The sequence below is a fragment of the Rhinopithecus roxellana genome, chromosome 16 (assembly GCF_007565055.1).
Source record: "Rhinopithecus roxellana isolate Shanxi Qingling chromosome 16, ASM756505v1, whole genome shotgun sequence".
Taxonomy (NCBI): Eukaryota; Metazoa; Chordata; class Mammalia; order Primates; family Cercopithecidae; genus Rhinopithecus; species Rhinopithecus roxellana.
Genome location: NC_044564.1, coordinates 58,559,628 through 58,579,287, shown reverse-complemented (window position 1 = coordinate 58,579,287; position 19,660 = coordinate 58,559,628). Strand labels below are relative to the sequence as shown.

At 39.4% G+C, this 19,660-nt stretch overlaps 1 protein-coding gene across 6 annotated transcripts in view; it reads right to left on the bottom strand.

The window, feature by feature from the left end:
* KDM4C (lysine demethylase 4C) overlaps positions 1–19,660 on the bottom strand; it is a 419,898-nt gene that overhangs the window by 39,360 nt on the left and 360,878 nt on the right. For all 6 annotated transcript variants that reach the window (XM_030919239.1, XM_010357540.2, XM_030919243.1 and 3 more), the window contains one exon: positions 3,278–3,448. In XM_030919239.1, the coding sequence (XP_030775099.1) occupies positions 3,278–3,448 (171 nt within the window). The remainder of the gene's footprint in view (positions 1–3,277; positions 3,449–19,660) is intronic.

The following is a 19,660-nucleotide window of genomic DNA, read 5'->3' as shown; positions in this document are numbered from 1 at the left end:
CTCAGCCTCCATAATCACAGAGCCAATTCCTTATCATCTCTTTCCGTAAGTGTATCTCCTATTGGTTCTGGTTCTCTGGAGAACCCTGCCTAATACAATCTTACAAGTGGGAAAAAAACTTCCCCTATAGAGTCAGCAAGAGTGAGCTGAGGAAGCCTCATTCATCACCAAGGTAAGAGAGGGAAGAGGCCACAGCAGCTAACAATGGTGACACTGTTAGAAAGTACATGGAACTTGAAACACAATCTGATTGAATTATTCCTACTAGGAGCCTGGAACGGGGAACCAAGAAGGCAAGAGATTAGTATATGGCAGTGGAGAGCATAGAAGGAGGAAAGGTCAGACAAAATAGAGAAGACCTGCTCAAAGAAGAATTTGGTTTTCATTTTGTTTTGTTTTGTTTTTTCTGAAGAAGTTATTAGGCCAGCGGCAGTGGCTCACACCTGTAATCCCAGCACTTTGGGATGCCGAGGTGGGAGGATCGCTTGAGCCCAAGAGTTTGAGACCAGCCTGGGCAACACAGTTTGACATCATCTTTACAAAAAATAAATAAATAAATAAATAAATAAATTAGCCAGGCATAGTGGCACATGGCTGTGGTTCCAGTTACTCAAAAGGCTGAGGCGGGAGGATCACTGGAGCCCAGGAGCTCAAGGCTGCAGTGGGCTGTGATCACAACACTGCACTCCAGCCTAGGTGACAAAATGAGGCCCGGTCACAAAAAAGAAAAAAAAAAGACATTACTATTCACCCACATTTAGATAGACACATTCTTTCCAATCTATGTGAATGCATGCCACTCCATGCTACCTGCCACCCTCCAGGGCAACAGTTGTGACCACATGGGCATGCGCAACTGCTGCTAAGTCTCAAATCCTTATCAAAAATGCTAAGTGACAGCTAACCAAGGTGTGAAGAGGTTTGCTTTTTCATTCTCGTTGATTTAAATGGCATGCGCTCCGGAAAACTCTTCTATGGGTTAGCTTCTGTGTTCTTCTCACAACACTCAAGTGTACTTAAAATCATATTTGTTCTGGTTCACAGAAGGAGGAAATGGAGGGTGTCAAAGGAAATACTTGCAGGATTTCAAACATTACAGGATTACAGACATTCTTTTCCAACGTAAAGACATTCCAGGAAAGCCTCAAACTGGTGTAGTGTGTATAGGCTTGTGATGTAAAAGAATCTAGGGTTCATTAATTCCTATCATGGCTAAAGACCTCACTGGTTTTACCTGTTTAACTGTGCTCAGGTTTTGAAATTAGTGCTCAGAAGTCTTTCATCCCACTGCCACAGTGTTTCTCACCAAAAGGTTTTCTGTCTTTTGCCAGCTCAGTATTCACAGTCTTCACAAGAGAAGGCTAATTCTGAAACAACTATGTAGCCTGCACAGGGCTGGTGAAAGTCCAGGGGCCTCATTCTACCAACGGCTTTTCAAGCCTTTCTTGCTCCCACATACCCCTTCTCCTACTGCTTTAAATGTCCTTTCTTCCCCAGGATTAAGAGTGGAATTTCTAGAGACGGAATACACATAATCAAATAGTGTTTCTGACACTTCTTAGTTATGTGTGACCTTGGGACAATTATTCACCATGTTGTGCCTCAGTTTCCTCAACAGCAAAATGTGAAAAAATTATAATCCCTAGTGTGTAGGGTTATGAGGATGAACTGAGTTCATGGGTCTAGTTCTTGGAGCAATGCCTGGAACATGGTAAATGTCAGTAAGTGTTACTCATTCTTCCAGCCCCAACAGGTGGTAGATTGCTTGTAGTTCAAGTATAGAACCACACAGGTTCTAGACATGGGTCCACGGTAGAGAAAGCATCCATTTACCAGCCTACCTCCTACCAAGACTGAGCAAGGATTACATCTTCTTTCTCTTTATGTTTCCCAGCACCTAGTGTGGTAAGTACGTGACACACAGCAGGTATTCAGTGAATGTAGATTGAGTGCTTGAAGGGACGACTAATTCTAATTCTAATTCTAATGAGGAGAGTATGTCACCTAAGGGATGCTGTTTATGAATAACAATGGCAATGCAGTAAAGGTAAGCTCCAGCTAGAACCCTGGTAAGAAACACAATTCACTCTTCTGGGATTTTTAAATAATTTACATTCATTTGCTTTAAAATCTTTCAAATGAGGTCACTTTTGTTTATATACTTGTCATTCTTACCAGCATAGACAGAGGTTAAGTATAACAAAACTAACTGAAGCAATGTTTCTTCAACTCCTGGAGACCAAAATCCTAGAAACTGTCTTCAGCAATCTCAAAAGGTTACATTTAATTTTCAACTGCACATAATACACAATTATGACAATTAAAGAGTCGCCGAAAATACCTTTCCAAGTACAAACAAAAGCAAAGCATCAACAGAGACCCAGGACGAGGCAGAAGTGACGACTACATTATGAAGGGTCAGCTCCCCAAACTCACACACCCCCCGAGAGGAGAAGGGATAACAGGATCAGCACCAGAGTCACTCACTCTCCTCTCAGTCACGGTGAGACTTTTGATTTCAGTGTCCAAAAAAACCCTCTGTGGAAAGTGCTCTTCTTGTGAAAACACCTGCTAAACAGCAAGCCCTGACACAAACTCAGTCATTACCCTGGCATACGTTCACTAGTTCCTCAGAATGAGCCCCCTCAAGGTGTTTGGTGGGGGACAGAGGAAGGATGAGATGAAGACAGACCAACAAGATAGCCAGACACACACACGCACACATACACACACACAGAGTTCCAGTCTCCGCCACAGTAACGAAACTCATTAAATGCCACAGCCTTTCTTCTGTGTGACTTTTGTTACTCCCATGAGGAACATCCAAAGATTTAAACACATTGTCAAGTCAGATTAATCAAAACCATATTCTCTAGTTAAGCGTAAAGAAAAAGAAGTCATAAAGGAATTCAAATTTGTTCACATCTTGTAACAGAAAAGAATAGGTGGATCATATCTGCTATGGTTTGAATAGGTCCCATCCAAAATTCAGGGGTTGCCAATGTGATAGTATGAACAGGTGGGCCTTCAAGAGGTGACTAGGTCGTGAGGGCTGCTCCCTTATTTCTTGGCCAAACAACATTTCTCACTCAATTAAAAGAATCTGGGAAGATCAGTCTAAGTTCACCTGGCTATTATTTAGAATGATAAAGGCTATGAACCAAGTGAATGAGCTACTCAAAAAGCCAAAATAAAAATTCTGAAGGGCTCGGCTACTTTGGTTTTTTTTTTTTTTTTAATGACTCTGGGTAGCAGGCACTAAAGGAAGCCTCCTTACCACGATATCCTCAGGAAATGTGTCTCTGCTGAAGGAGCCATCATCAAACATGACCTCATAGAAGGTCTGCGATGTCACAGCCATCACTCTGCAACTGTAATACCGGGTGTTTCGATGCTTCGTGATGACTGTCTGTCCCACAGAAATGACCTTCTCGCAAGCCTTGGGCTTCTAAAAGAAGGGACACGAAACAGAAAGAAAATAAATAAGAGAGAGAACAGGAAAAGAAAGGACATAAAATAAAAAGTATTCACTTGAAAATCAATCATTTATTTGGCCAAGATTTTAAAAAAAATTTTTAACTTAATATTGAAGAATAATTTCAAACTTACAAAAAAGTTGCAAGAATACAAATAGTATAAACAATACTTGTTTATACTATCACTCTTTACCCAGGTTCATCCATTGGTTTTATGTGTGTATGCATATACAAAGAGAGAAAGAATATGTGTGTGTGTAATATATATATATATACACATGTGTATGTGTGTATCCAACACACATGTATATGTATATCCAAATATATCAACTTCAGGAAACTGAACACTGATAGGATACTTTAATCTCCATCTACACTCCAGTTGGTCAAATGATCGAATAATGGCCATTATGCTATCCACCTTCCCTACCCTCAAACTCCCAAGTACAGAATCCAGTCTAGACTCAAGTATTGCATTTAGTTGCCACATCTCTTTAGGCTTCTTTAATCAGGACCATTTCCTCTGTCTTTGTTTATGGTAGTGATACTTTGGAAGGATACAATTCTTCCTCCTCCTGCCTTTTAACAAAGCATGTGTCTTAAGTTTCCTCATGATTAGATTCAGGTTATATATTTTTGGCCAGAATCCCAAATAGGTGATGTTGTCTTGTTCTCAGGATATTTCATCTGAAGGCATGTGATGTTTGCTTACCCCTCAATGGTGATGTTAATTTTGATCCTGATCAAAGTATAGTTCAATTTCTCCACTTAATTACTATTTTTCTATTATACTAAAGCAATCTGTGAAAGACACTTTCGTCACTATGTAAATGTCCTGTTCCTCTTAAACTGTTTGGAATTAGTGTCCATTGAGTTTTGTGCATAATCTTTACTGCAATGGTGGTGTATACTGACTTTTCCTGCTCTACCACCCTATCCACATTTATTACTTAGTTGACATTTGGTAAGCAGGAGTCGCCCATATTTCCCTGCACCCATCCATCCAACCATCCATCCATCCATCCATCTGTCCATCTGTCTTTATTCATTGTCATTATGGGCTGATGAATTCCTCCGCCCCAGTTGTTTATAGTTCATACTTTACTTTATTATTTTGGTGTTCAAACTGTCCCAGATTTGACCAATAAGAGCCCCCTTCTGGTTCTTGTGATCTTTCTTTTTTTTTCCTTTCTTTTTTTTTTTTTTTTTTTTTTTACCTGCAGTTCCTTACTATCTTGTCTGATAAGATGTTTCAGGATCATCTTGCACCAGTCCTGAAATTAGCCATTGCAGGAGTATAGTTCAGTTCAGAGGGGCAGTGACATTAGAAACTCAGGTACAGGTGCTTAGGTATGCTCTTATTACAGGAGTATCTTTGATTCTCAGTTGTTCCAGCAGATGGAACAATGAAGTACATGCATTTAACATGTGCACATTTATGTGCATAAATACACACATGCATATATCAATTTGCCACAAACACACATATATTGGAAATCACCAGTTCAGAGTGATATCCCTATTCATCCCTGCAGGTTCTTTCTTGCCTCCCTCTATTCCGTATTTGTATCTTCATCCTTTTTCAGTGAAAACGTTGGCTTCTACAATATAAACCCATTTACTCATTTGCTCAATCCCTAAATACACCGAAGTAATTTTTAAGACCTGTAGGAGAGCTGTAGTAATAGTTTTAGACTAGAAAAACTAACACATATGACAGTTTATCTTATTTTTAAATTAAAAATTAAGGCTCAAGTTCAATTACCAGCTCATACTGATAACAGCTAGGTTGCAGTCCTTTCCTAAGAATATGGGCATGTAGACTCCATCTTTATTTATTTTCTCCCTCTCCCTATTCTCCTTCCACACATATTCCTGCCATCCTTATGGGTTGTAGACTCCATCTTTATTTATTTTCTCCCTCTCCCTATTCTCCTTCCACACATATTCCTGCCATCCTATAAAACCATGTGTAGGCCTCAGGGTATACACATCATGCTAAGGAAACATAAGACTTAAGAACAAATGACTTCTCTCAGAAATACTTGGCAGAGTGATTGGCACATATTAAGTGCTCTAGAAATGTTAGCTTGATGTGTTTTGGGTTGTTTGTTTTGATTTTCAAGATAAGGCTATAGTCCCTGTTCCCCTTTCAGGAACTCCTACAAAGCCCGTACCTACTAGGAAGAGACTGCAGTCAATATCTAATGCCAAAGTCTACTCTCAAGACTGGATCTTCTTTATACCAGCCTCAAAGGCTCATGCATCAACTCTGATTTGTTTGATGTCATGAGCTCTGACCCGCTGGGAAGGCCCTGAACCAAGCTCATGGGAAGGTCCAGGCCCTCATAATCCCCAAGGGACCAAAATTAGCCTGACGTGTCATCTGTACCTACAGGAAGCTGTGACTCATTAAACTCCAGTCTTGTCTTGCATGGATATTTAGAACACTCCTGGGAAATTCAGTTTATCATCATCCAGAATCACAAGTCAATTAGAGGCTTTGGTTTTGTTTCCCCCATGAATTTCAAAAAAGCTAAAACACACCTTGTAGTGTGCACAGTGTTATGCTTAATCTTTTTCTTCTAGAAACCAAACAAAGACATTCCCAGAGAGTCATTCATTGACTAATTTCCTCAACAGTCATCTATAGCTAGCCAGTGGGCACCAGATCTGGTGTTGGAGAGTCAAATATACAAAACCACTAAGGTTGTATCCCTGTTTCCTGGAACAGCCCTACACAGGTATGTGCCATGAAGCCACCTCACGGGTGGCGTGAGAGAAGACTAATGGAACACATTCCAGCATGCCAACTACAGCAGGACTCCTCATTCCTGGGCATACAGCAGTCAGAATTAGGGGAAGAACACAATCAAGAACAGAGTGATGGGCATGACCAAAGGCCCAGAAGCAGGAAGCAGCCATTCTGTTGTCGGAACTGTAAGAGGTCTTGCTATGGTGTAGAAAGTAGGAGAAACTAGAGAAATGGCCTAGGGACCAGGGGTCAGGGCACTGGGAGTAGGGGAGAACAGTTCTTATGCCATCCTAGGGAGTCTAAATGTTACTCTGTGAACCTAGGAAGCCACTGAGGGGTTTAGATATAGAAGACAGGTGATCCAGGTCTGTATGGCCATAGACAAGGGGCTGGTGGAGCTTAAAGAGACAGTATAGTGGGAGATGAGGATCTGGAGAAAGGAACTGGGGACAAGAATGCTCATGATTTGGACAAAGGGGCAGGCCCCCTCCCAACAAACATCTTCGTAAGGGTCTCTAACCATCTCTGCCATCTAGTGTCCCACATACCTGACAGAACAAAAGGATACTTTCCTTCTTTCCTCCCTGAAATCATTCCCCAGTGATTACTGGGTTGCTTGGGAAATTTTTCTATACCTTTAGGTGTGGGTAGGTATGTAAACATTTGACAAAGCACAACAGTAAGAAGCCTGATTTGTATCACTATACTTGAAGTAGAAATCTTTAACAGCTAGGTGATAGTATTTAACATATACTGAGATAATTATGCAGTTTATGACTTTACCTCCATTCATTCCCTTTAAATATATCCAACCTTTTAAAGTAAGAGAATGACTTGGATGTAGTAATTAACATGAGTGGAGGCACAGCATGCAAGTGATGCGACTCCAAGATTGGGCCCGTGACAGCTACTTCAGGTTGTACAGGTTACAACTAACTCCAGGAGGCCACATTCACAACCTGTGTGGCCACAGACAGTGGCCCTGAGTGATGTGGATTAGGGATACACAGGCTTCATCTTGGCAGAACTTTCTTGCAGATGCTGCCCTCTCTGTCAAACTGAAACACAGTCATGGTCAGAAATACAAGCATTGTATTTTAATATGGTATTGGTTATTTAGCGTATATTCTGTTAAAATTGGAAGTTTTACTAAAAATTGTTTGCTCTCAAAGGGGACAATGTGTTGGGATTTGCATTCTAAGCTGATTACTCTTTCAAGCTGTGTGATCTTGGGGGTGTTACATAACCCTTGTCATCCTCAGCTTCAGTTTGGTCACCTGTGGAAGAAATCATACCTAAATCAAAGTTATGCTATAAAACAGGATGAAGCACAAAGGTTGCCTAGTCTCATCGGTAGCAGACTCTCAGCAAATCCTAACTGGCTTCATCTAGGAAATGAAGAACATACATGACACCTTCAGCTCAGGCAAATCAACCACTTTCCTACAGTACCTGAGTCATTGGCATGGATGAGTGGGCAGTACCCTGACTTCACACTGACAAGGATCAATCCAGCCTCAAATCACTGCTGGGAAAACAATCTAGGCACCTACCCTTCACCTCACCCGCTCCAGCAGCCTCTGACTCTACTCTTGTCAAATTTAGGCACACGGCTACGGTCCCTAGGAAGGAAAGCATAATGTGGTCTCCTCTGCATCCCCAGGGCTCCCAGAGCCTTTGTTTACAACTCTCTTAAGACCCTGGCCACATGACTCTTTCAGTTACCATCCTTTTAATGACAGGGTAAACTCTGCGAATCAGTGCCAGAGCTTGTCTTTTTATCCAGAGAACTCAGCACGGTGTCTGTAACACTGTTCCTGACAGATGAACAGTGAATCAATGAATGGATGGATAAATGAGTGGGTGAGTGAATGTGTACAAATTTTCAAAATGGAAGAGGACAGAATTCCATCTGCTTCTGTCCAGAAAAGGGCAAAGAGAAGCAAAGGGGCACTGTAGAGTGATATCCCTATTCATCCCTACAGGTTCTGTTTCTTTGGTTTCTCTTTCTTTGGTTGGGTGTGCATGTATGTGGGTAGGGGAAGGGAATAAAGAAGGTTTATGGTGAAATTCACACGGTCTGGAAAGTACAAGAGGCCAGCCAAGGGAAAAGGAAGGTGATGCAGGCTTTATAAGGAAGAGGCTGGTTCCAGATCACAACCATTTTCTTCCTGCTTAGAATATGAAATTTATGCAGATTGGCTGGATAGAAAAATGGCCAGTATATAAATTAAATACACAACCTTCATCTAAATAAAAATTCTCAGAAACGTCAGGCAAGCCCATTTCACGAGGAGTACTAAGGGAAATGGATTATTTCATAATGCTATTTTGATAGGATTTCTGATTTATTTTTGCAGGAAAAATGTATTGATAAGCATACCCCATAACTGATTATATATCCTCAAAAATATTTCCTGTCAGAAAAGCCTAAGAATCTATTGATGTTAAGAATGTCATTTCTGATCAGAAAAGACAGGCGTCATGCGAGGGCATCCATCAGATTAAAGAAATGGCTATGGTGTTCTGAAGATTAGTGTGCAAGCTAAGGCTGTAAAACTTGAATTTTCTTTAATATGAACTAAGCAGAAATGAACAAACAGTAGCTTAAAAAAAATACATGTCATTTTTTAAAATGGTAGAGCCAGTTAGAGATGCTGGGGAGATGACCAAAATGTTAATTAAAAAGAAGTTATAGACATTCCATAAAAGCATAAATAATTCCTAGGAAAAATAACACATCTAGAGTTTCCAACGTATGTCCATATACATGAGGTAATCAAATTCTCCCAATAATTTTGTGAGGTAGTTTTTATTTTGAATAAATAGATGATGTAACATCTACTGACACTCTTGACAAAGTCAAGTGACTTTTCTAAGATCTCAGAACAGTTTAGAAGTAGTCTAGAGCAGTGCTCTCCCATGACACGGGATACAGTTTGGCTTTGTGTCCCCACCCAAAGCTCATGTGGAATTGGAATCCCCAGTATTGGAGGTGGGACCTGGTGGGAGGTGACTGGATCATGGCGGTGGTTTCTAATGGTTTAGCACCATCCCCCTAGTGCTGTCTTGTGATAGAGTTCTCACGCGATCTGGCTGCTTAAGTCTGTGTGTGTGTATAGCATCTCCCACTGCTATCTCTTCCTCCTGCTCGGACCATGTAAGATGAGCAGCTTCCCCTTCGTCTTCTACCATTATTGTAAGTTTTCTGAGGCCTCCCCATCCATGCTTCCTGTACACCTGCAGAAGTCAATTAAACCTCTTCTCTTTATAAATTACCCAGTCTCAGGTAGTTCTTTACAGCAATGTGAAAACAGACTAATACAACATGGGTGCTCCAGACCATCAACCAGAAGAATAAACATGAAAAGAAATGAGAGAGGAAATAAGCATGGGGAAAAAATGAGTGAAGAAGTAAAACCAACCAGGAAGTAAACACAGGAAAACATGAGCAAGGAAATAAAACCAACCAGGAAGTAAACACAGGAAAACATGAGTGAGGAAATAAAACCAACCAGGAAGTAACACCAATAGAATTCAAGTAGTGGCCTAAAGAAATTACATTTCCTTTTATTTATTTTTTTAAGCCTTCCATTGATTGAATGGGAGGTATTGCTCTAGATACTTGTTGAGGCAGTTCCCACATAAGATTTATTTACTTTCCCCAATACACCCAAAGGGTTGGATTAGTAACTTGGATTTGGAGCAGGTCTGGTGATAAAAATGCAGAATGTATATGCTCTCACTTTTCATCTACGTACACATATGTATACACACACGTACACTGTGGTAAATTTCCAAACTGCCCAAAAATCTTCACTCCTCCCCATTTCCACATCCCATGCATGTGACTTTGTAGTTCTCCCCATCAAGGACTGAAGTTTATTTCCCACCCTTTGAATCTGGGTTAGACTGTGGCTTAGCTTGCATTGGCCAAAAGAATACAGCAGAAGTAATGGTACACAAATTCATAGCCTTTTGTTCAAGAGGTCTTGAACACTTTTGCTTTCTCTCTAAGAACCTCAGACTCTGCTGTATGAACAAGCCCAAGCTACTCTGTTGGAGATGAGAGATCACACAGACCACAGGCAGTAAACATGCGAGAACCCAGTCAAGATCAGACAAGCTATTCTGCAGCTGACCACAGATGCATGAGGCAGCATAGCTTAGACCAGAGAAGCCCTCAGCCAAGCCTAGCCTAAACTGATGACCTACAGAATCCTGAGCTAAATAGTTATCACTGGTTTAAACCACAATATCTTGTGATGATTTATCACTCACACAGATATGTATGCCTAGAAAAAAGGAACACTGGGAAAATCCATTACTAAAATGTTAGTAATGTATAACTCTGGGTAATGGGATTTATTTAGTACTTCTTTATGTGTTTCTCTGTATTTTTCATTGATTATATATTTAATAATTCCTGAAATACTAAATATAAAAAACTAAGAGTCCTTCCCATTTTTAAAAATTCCTTAAATATCAGCTAATCCATGTATAGTCAGAACTATTCAACTGATATGCTAAAAACAAAAACAAAAACCAGCAACCAAATGAGTTAGGAAGAAAACATCATCTCCAACATTTATTCTTCAGTTCAGTAATCATGATGTAAGAAAGACGTGAGAGAATGAACACTTTGTAAAGTGAAATGATAAAAATTTGGTCATAAAAATTCATCTGACTTACCTACATCTCATATTTAAGGCAAATGTGATATAAGAAAAAATTGTGCTTTTACTTTGTTTTTAATAATCACCACTGATTCCAAAGACATGTTGTTTCAATCAAATAAATAATTTCATTCTCAGGTTTGGGGCTGTATTAAGAAAAAAAATAATCAAGTCTTTTTGGAATTCATTACTATACCTGTCCTTCCCATCATACTAAGCCACCTCTAAGGGACAGCACTAATAATAAGATCCAATTGTTTAAATGTAGAAGAGTCTTCTCTCCACTGATACCATGCTGCCTTCAATCAGGTGTGAACTTGGAAATTACACAGGCCCTTGTAAGAAAACTCTCTAGCTTTCCTAAGACTACCAATGTTGAAATAAACAGCCAAATTTCAAACAAAAGACAGCTAACTACCAATGATTACAACCTGAAGAAGGAGGAAAGTACATTCCTAACATCTGGACTGCTTCATCAAAGGCACAACAATATCCAAAAGGCTGACTTTAAAAAGTTGACAGCTAGCATTGAGAAAATCCAATGAAAAAAAATCATCATTCCTCGCCTGATGAGCATTCTACAGCAGTGAACTCTGAGCCAAAATGCCAAGAACAAGCTGTCAATCAATGCCAGGAGGAAAAGCAATACTAGGATGGCATGGGGTTTAAAAAAATGGCATTTAAATAAGAAATTACTAACGGCTCACCACAAATAAGGCACATTCCTAGGTGCTAAGAATAAAAATAAAATAATGAGAGAGTCCCTTCTCTCAAATAGTTCACATACTAGTAAGAGAGACAGACATGGCTGACCATAATGCAAGGTATTAAGAGACCTCAGATCAGGGAAGGAAGAGGAGGCCCTCCAGAAAAGAAAATGCAGGTAAAGATCTGAACTAGGCCAGAGGTTGCCAGGAAATACACACGCACCACCCCAGGAAGGCTGTTGGAATATGTACCAGTGACCTCTCTGGCTACTCTGTGAAGCCCTACTCAGAACTATGTTTTCGAATGCATAAAATAAACATAGAAGATTACAAACAAACAATTATATTTAAAAAATAAACTTGTTTTTCTTTTTCTTTTTTGGTTCCCTGACCAGGAAGGAAAAATAAATATGATTTTGAAATAATGCATTAAATACTAACATCCAAAGGTAGGTCTAACAACTATTAATACCCTGATTATAGAGTTGTTGATGAGCATAAATAATATTTTTAAAATTTCTGTTAAAATGGTAATATGATTTCCATCGTAGAGTTATAGAAACTGTTAATGCAATCTCTGCCTATGCTCAAAATTGAGAGAACTGTTAAATTTGTGCTAGAATTAATGAAAGAAAATAGTATTTTTTCCCATTTTCTAAGACACAAATTTTTCTTCATAATAATTAAAAAGATTTTTTCACCTGGAATATTTAATGACACAGTAGCCAATCTTTTTTTTTTTTTTTTAATTATACTTTAAGTTCTAGGGTACATGTGCATAACGTGCAGGTTTGTTACATATGTATATTTGTGCCATGTTGGTGTGCTGCACCAATCAACTCGTCAGCACCCATCAATTCATCATTTATATCATGTATAACTCCCCAATGCAATCCCTTCCCCCTCCCCCCTCCCCATGATAGGCCCCAGTGTGTGATGTTCCCCTTCCTGAGTCCAAGTGATCTCATTGTTCAGTTCCCACCTATGAGTGAGAACATGCGGTGTTTGGTTTTCTGTTCTTGTGATAGTTTGCTAAGAATGATGGTTTCCAGCTGCATCCATGTCCCTACAAAGGACACAAACTCATCCTTTTTTATGGCTGCATAGTATTCCATGGTGTATATGTGCCACATTTTCTTAATCCAGTCTATCACAGATGGACATTTGGGTTGATTCCAAGTCTTTGCTATTGTGAATAGTGCTGCAATAAACATACGTGTGCATGTGTCTTTGTAGTAGAATAATTTATAATCCTTTGGGTATATACCCAGTAGTGGGATGGCTGGGTCATATGGTACATCCAGTTCTAGGTCCTTGAGGAATTGCCATACTGTTTCCATAATGAACTAGTTTACAATCCCACCAACAGTGTAAAAGTGTTCCTATTTCTCCACATCCTCTCCAACACCTGTTGTTTCCTGATTTTTTAATGATTGCCATTCAAACTGCTGTGAGATGGTATCTCATTGTGGTTTTGATTTGCATTTCTCTGATGGCGAGTGATGATGAGCATTTTTTCATGTGTCTGTTGGCTGTATGAATGTCTTCTTTTGAGAAATGTCTGTTCATATTCTTTCCCCACTTTTTGATGGGGTTGTTTGTTTTTTTCTTGTATATTTGTTTGAGTTATTTGTAGATTCTGGATATTAGCCCTTTGTCAGATGAGTAGATTGCAAACATTTTCTCCCATTCTGTAGGTTGCCTGTTCACTCTGATGGTAGTTTCTTTTGCTGTGCAGAAGCTCTTTAGTTTAATTAGATCCCATTTGTCCATTTTGGCTTTTGCTGCCGTTGCTTTTGGTGTTTTAGACATGAAGTCCTTGCCCATGCCTATGTCCTGAATGGTACTACCTAGATTTTCTTCTAGGGTTTTTATGGTATTAGGTCTAACATTTAAGTCTCTGATCCATCTTGAATTAATCTTCGTATAAGGAGTAAGGAAAGGATCCAGTTTCAGCTTTCTACTTATGTTAGCCAATCTTTTACCAGTAAACTTATGAAAATGGCAACAATACTATTTATATAATGGTGCTTATATATACTGTCACTAAAAAGACATAGTAATGAAATGAAACTCAACAAAGGCTCCTTATGAAGGGTTAAGTTATGGAGGCTAAAGCTGATAATTTTTTGGTGGCCTAACCTGACACAGGAATCTAACTTAAATATTCAAGTGGACATATGTACTACATTCTTAAATATCATTTCTCCCCACTGAGTTTTTGACAAAGACCAGAGAGAGAACAGTTAATCTCTAGGGCAAGAGCACAAGAGAGAAGGGCTTTTGTGAGGCAGAATGAGGGAAGACTCTCTGCTTTGGCCATATAGGTAGTCTCTTATTAGACCTGGCAAGGGTGACCTGTGTTTACATCTGGAAGAAGGGTCGCCCAACATTTAGCAAGATGAGTCATGGGCGGAGATGTCATCTTGGGAAAATCCCCAACTGGGTTCTTTATATACATATGATGTTAATAAAGGGCGTAAATCCAAATGCAATAATGTATGTAGAAACCCACAGCGCCAGCAAGGCTGAACAGGTGAAGAAACCAAACTAAGTAACTTAGTCAATGTGCAGGCCAAACAGCACATTTCCATTTGTACGCAATGACCCTTTCACCATCTCAACCTTGTTAATTCTCCTTAATTTCTATGAATTAATAACTTGTGAAATAATATTATTATATTTTTTCAAAGTATCCATCTGATAAAAATTTCTACAAGGATTGGAATAAATAAATCAATACAAACTATTTTTCTTTTACCAAAGGTATGCAGTAGGAGTCACTCATCTAAACTTGCCTTGTCATAGTGAGAGTTTTCTTTGTAAATTACAAGAGCTATGTAAAAATCCTCTACCCAGAAAAACCTAAATCCCTGCGAGTTCGTGAACAAATAATTGCTCTTACAGCACAAACACACATACAAATTAACAAAACATCACAAGTATTTAATTTTCCATATGTCTGTTTGTTCACGTGTACTTTTATTTCTCATGGGTTTTTAATTACAAACATATAATACAGTGGGAAATGGTGGTAAGCAGATTCCCAGCAGATTTAAGGTCTTATTCACTTTAATGTCTGTAGAAGCACAAACAGGCTGCATTAGATGCTGAGAAAAACTAATTTTTTTCCATCTGAATCGTGAGCTCACCTTGGAGGTAGTGGCCCTGTTTGGTAAGTGAAGAGTACCGGGAAGAGAGAACAATCTTTAGATATAGCAGAATCTTTGCCTCACTGTGTTAATGTGGCAACCTCTCAACAGGAATGCACCACCTGCTTGCTGTGTATTCTAAATGGTAAGCAACTTAATTCATAACGAGCAGAGACGAGAGTTCACATTAGTTTGACTGGTGGAGCTCGGCCACTGCTAACTAAAACCTGGCATGAGCTTCACCTACAGTCACATCTGATTTCATTACTGTTGCTAGAGAATCAGTGAGTCCCCAGATGCTAGGCCCCAGAAGCTCCGCCTTGGGCTTTTTTATTTCAGGAGTTCTTCAGGCTTCTTGGGTGCCAACAATATAATTTAGGAAGAGCAAGAGATTCCCACAATCCCAATCATTAACAGCAGTGTGTGTGTGTGTGTGTGTGTAGAAATTAACAAGATGATTCTAAAGTTTATATGAAAATGTGAAGAACCTAAAATACTCAACGCAATGTTGAAAATAAGTAACAAAGTTGGAGGAATTACAATTTGGAGAGAATAAAAGGGGAAGGAAAAGTATTTACTCAACAATAAGATAATTTTCCTTTAAATGACTTCTGACGGGACACTTTCAAATGAGAGAAGCAACGAACACAGGGTATCCCTCAATGGTAACTCCTGCCTGTAATGATTTCTGACTCTCAAATACAGTTGGTGAATGGGTTAAACACACCCAAAATAGATGCAAATATTTTGTTATTGAACAAGGTAACCCAAAGCAAAACAGTCTAATTAAATAGTTTAACAGATTTTCCGTACCACCAAGAAGGAAGTCCAGGTAAATCATAATACCATGTAAACAAATCCAAGTCATAGTCTCAAATTAGAAAAATGACTACTAAAACAGCACAATCTAAATGAAATGCCATGTGCTGTGATTCTGACAACCTGAACATTCTGTAACTTTCGAAGACTGTTGAACCTCTCTGAAATTCAATTTCATAATCTGTCAAATGGGTATAATCATAATATGGACCATACACAAGTTTACTATGAACATCAAATGAGATAATGTACTATGTGTAACTATAAAACACACTATACAAATGTTAGGAGGAGACAAAATTAGAGAGGAAGAGGTAATTGTACCTATAAAGACATACTGCTTACATGAGGACAGAATGACAGAGAAAGAGAAAACACAAACTTCCTAGGTTTCTCTGGACTTCAGAAGAAGCAACTAAAGGTACAGTGAAAGGAAAGTCAGCCAAAAGCTTTCTACTGGCCATCACATCCACAGCAGGAGTGCATATTCTGCCTATCTTGCCAATGTTACTCAAAAGCGATAAATCCACAAAGTGTTTAAAGTCCAGTATTTTTTTTTTTTTTTTTTTTTTTTTTTTTTTTTTTTTGAGACGGAGTCTTGCTCTGTCGCCCGGGCTGGAGTGCAGTGGCCGGATCTCAGCTCACTGCAAGCTCCGCCTCCCGGGTTTATGCCATTCTCCTGCCTCAGCCTCCGGAGTAGCTGGGACTACAGGCGCCCGCCACCTCGCCCGGCTAGTTTTTTGTATTTTTAGTAGAGACGGGGTTTCACCATGTTAGCCAGGATGGTCTCGATCTCCTGACCTCGTGATCCGCCCGTCTCGGCCTCCCAAAGTGCTGGGATTACAGGCTTGAGCCACCGCGCCCGGCCTAAAGTCCAGTATTAATCAGCAAACTAAATCCATCTGTCAGATTGTCTAGTGTTAATTGAGTGGACCCATGTACCCAGCACTGTGCATGAAAGAGAGGTATGTGGGGGCAGGATGGGAAAGAACTGGGATGCTGTAACGGTAACTGCATCCTTCCTAGTTTCTTGCCTGCGGCCCTCCTGTTCTCGATCACCTGAGGTCCATATAACCTTAGGTGGTCCACATTACCTCAATTAAAGTTACTTTCTCAGATGCAGTAAGGACACTGCTCTGTTCTCCAAATTTAAGGTATAATTAAAAGTTGTGGAATGTAAGGATTTCCAAACTTTGTATTTTCTTCTAATTCCTGAGAAATGTATGGGGAAAGGTGAACAAACTTAACTAAAAGGCCCACTCAAGGAGTGACAAACAAAATGAAAAATAACTCATTAAGGTATCTGATGCTTACAAAGAAGAAAGTTTCACTTCTCCCTGCCTCCTGCTCCAAGCAAAAGCTTCTGAGTGCCAGGTCTGCCCAGCAATGGTTGAGAGAGAAACCAAAATGATATTTCAGAAATCATTCCAGAAGAAACAGGAATTTCTTACATTTCTTCAGACATTATAATTTCACTGACCCACTACACCAGCGTAGGATGAGAAGACAAGAAAGGACATGTGACACTTCAAGGTGAAAAGATGCCAACTTCTGACTGGCAATGGTCAAGAAACTGCCTGTTTTCCCTGGAAAGAAAAGAGGTATTGACTTGCATGTGAGAAATGTGCAGAGCCCAGGGATGCTCCAATATTCCATGGAAGGATATGACAAAGAAGATAAGGCGTTCCTCTGGAATCACTGGCTTCCTGCCAAGAGGCTTCAGGACGCCTTTTGAGTTAATCCAGAGTTTTGCGTATCATATTTGTTCAAAGTGGGCACACAATCAAGACTTGGAGAGTAGCCTTTTAGTTAGAAATATTGGAAGTTATTTCATTTAAGTGTCTTTTCTATTGCTTGCAGTTAATAGTCTTAAAAATATTAAACTTTCATTACATTTTGTCAGTATCTAAGGATTTCATTATGGCTATGACATCTAATTACTGTTTTCTACGTGAAAGAGTTGAATATCCGGCCTCTTACGCATTACAAGATGTTGGAATGTCAAATACCCTTTGCTGTTGTGTGTCTGTTGACACATTCCATTTATATTTTTCTACTGTATCTATGATGCTTGACTCTAATACCAATATTAAAATATGAGATTAGTGTCACTACTTAATTTTCATAACATGCTATCAGACGATTCCGTATGCCTTAATTATTTTGTTAAAAAAGTACAAATTGCTGAAAAGCTTAAAATTTCCTGGGAACTGAGAAATATTAATTCCACGCAAAAGCAAGCAAGCATTTTACATGAAAATACACCTTATCTAGAGAAAAAACAAACAAACAAATAGGTGGTCCTTGGAATGGAAGAGTTGATTTTCCTCAGTAAGTTGGCCTTTGAAGTTGTCAAGTATCAAGTGTCCCATGTAAATATTTCTTTTTGTTTGTTTGTTTTGTTTTTTTGAGATGGGGGTCTTGCTCTGTCACCCAGGCTGTATTTCAGTGCAGTGGTGCAATGTTGGCTTACTGTAGTCTTTACCTCCTGGGCTCATGTGATTCTACAGCCTCAGCCTCCCAAGTAGCTGGGACCATAGGCACACACCACCACGCCCAGCTGATTTTAGTATTTTTGGTAGAGATGGGTTTTTGCCATGTTGCCCAGGCTGATATAGCCTCAGCCTCCCAAAGTGCTGGGACTACAGGTGGAAGCCATTGCACCTAGCCCCATGTAAGTATTTCTTAATGCAGTTGCCCCCACAGTGGGATCTAGGTCTGCTAAGGGGCTCCCGGGTTCCACAGTGCACTCTGTGGTGGAAATGACAGAGCCAAGTAGAAAACACACACTGACAAGTTTCACCTAAGAATTCTGATGGGTCTGCTTTTGTGATAAAAACCAAACACCTACACCAAAATGCCTTTGTCTTGAATTTTTTAAAAATCTGGGTCAATTTGCAGTTTTATAAGGACAGAATAAAAAATTTAGGTAAATATTTTTCCTGAAACCATATTATTACACACAGAACTAAAGCCATATTTTGAGAAACATGAAAGCTATTTTTACTAATGAAAATGCTAATATATTGATGTGATTATTCATAACTAAATAGGTGCTAATTCCCTTCATTCCAATTAAGTTTAAAACGTTATCAATTGTTACTAATTTCTCAATGTACCCACATACATATCAGAACAGATAAAATTTTGTGTTTTTGTCCCTGAGGGTGACAAGACTCAGGAACATGAATTCCTAGCTCACATGCACAATGTCAGCTATTTCCAAAATAAAGAAGAGTAGCATAGCTGCAGAAAGATTTTTCAGTGCTTCCTATGTTTCAGTATGTTTCAGATGTTAACTACTATGAACCAGGCCTAAAGGATCTCTCCCCAGAAAACAAAATTTAAGAAATAGTATGATAGCAGCCCCTCTCCTCTGAATATGTTTTATATCAAATATTACAAAATTACTGGTATTAAACCAGTTTTAACCTAAAAAACAGCAATTTCATATGTTCATCCTAGGATCCATTTGGCCTCACATCAGTATTTATCAGGGCTTTAAGATACGGGTAAGTCTCTCAACAAGACTTCACCATGGTTCTAAGTGGCAAGCAGTAAAGCAGCAGAGCAGGAACCAGAATGCAGGACTGCCTGGAGTCAAGATTGTTTTGACTACACCACACCCCCAGATGCTGGCAACTCCAGATGCTCTCCAGCACGAGCCTTCATGAATCCAGAATTCTGAGAAGTACCAGTCCTCTGAAGCTCATTTCCCAGACTTTGAAGATTCATCGACATAATAGGAGCTCATCAAATGCTCGGGAAATTATTTTTCATTAGTACCAAGAATAGCCTAGAGTTCAACCATTTTTAGAGTAATCTTTCCAAAATCATGTTAAACTCCCTTGCCTTCTTTCGTAGAGTATGTTGAGGCTGTTGTGAGCATGGGGGTTTGCAGCGGCTCTCCTCAAGCCCTTGCTCTATCAACAGAAAGCATAGGGAGAGAAGCACAATACTCACTGATCCAGCCCTTCCTACGGAAAAGGCTAAAGATCAGCAGTGGGAAAACAAATTAGGGGGTACTGAATAGGGTTTAAAAATGTTTAATGGGATATATTTAAATTTCCTAGCA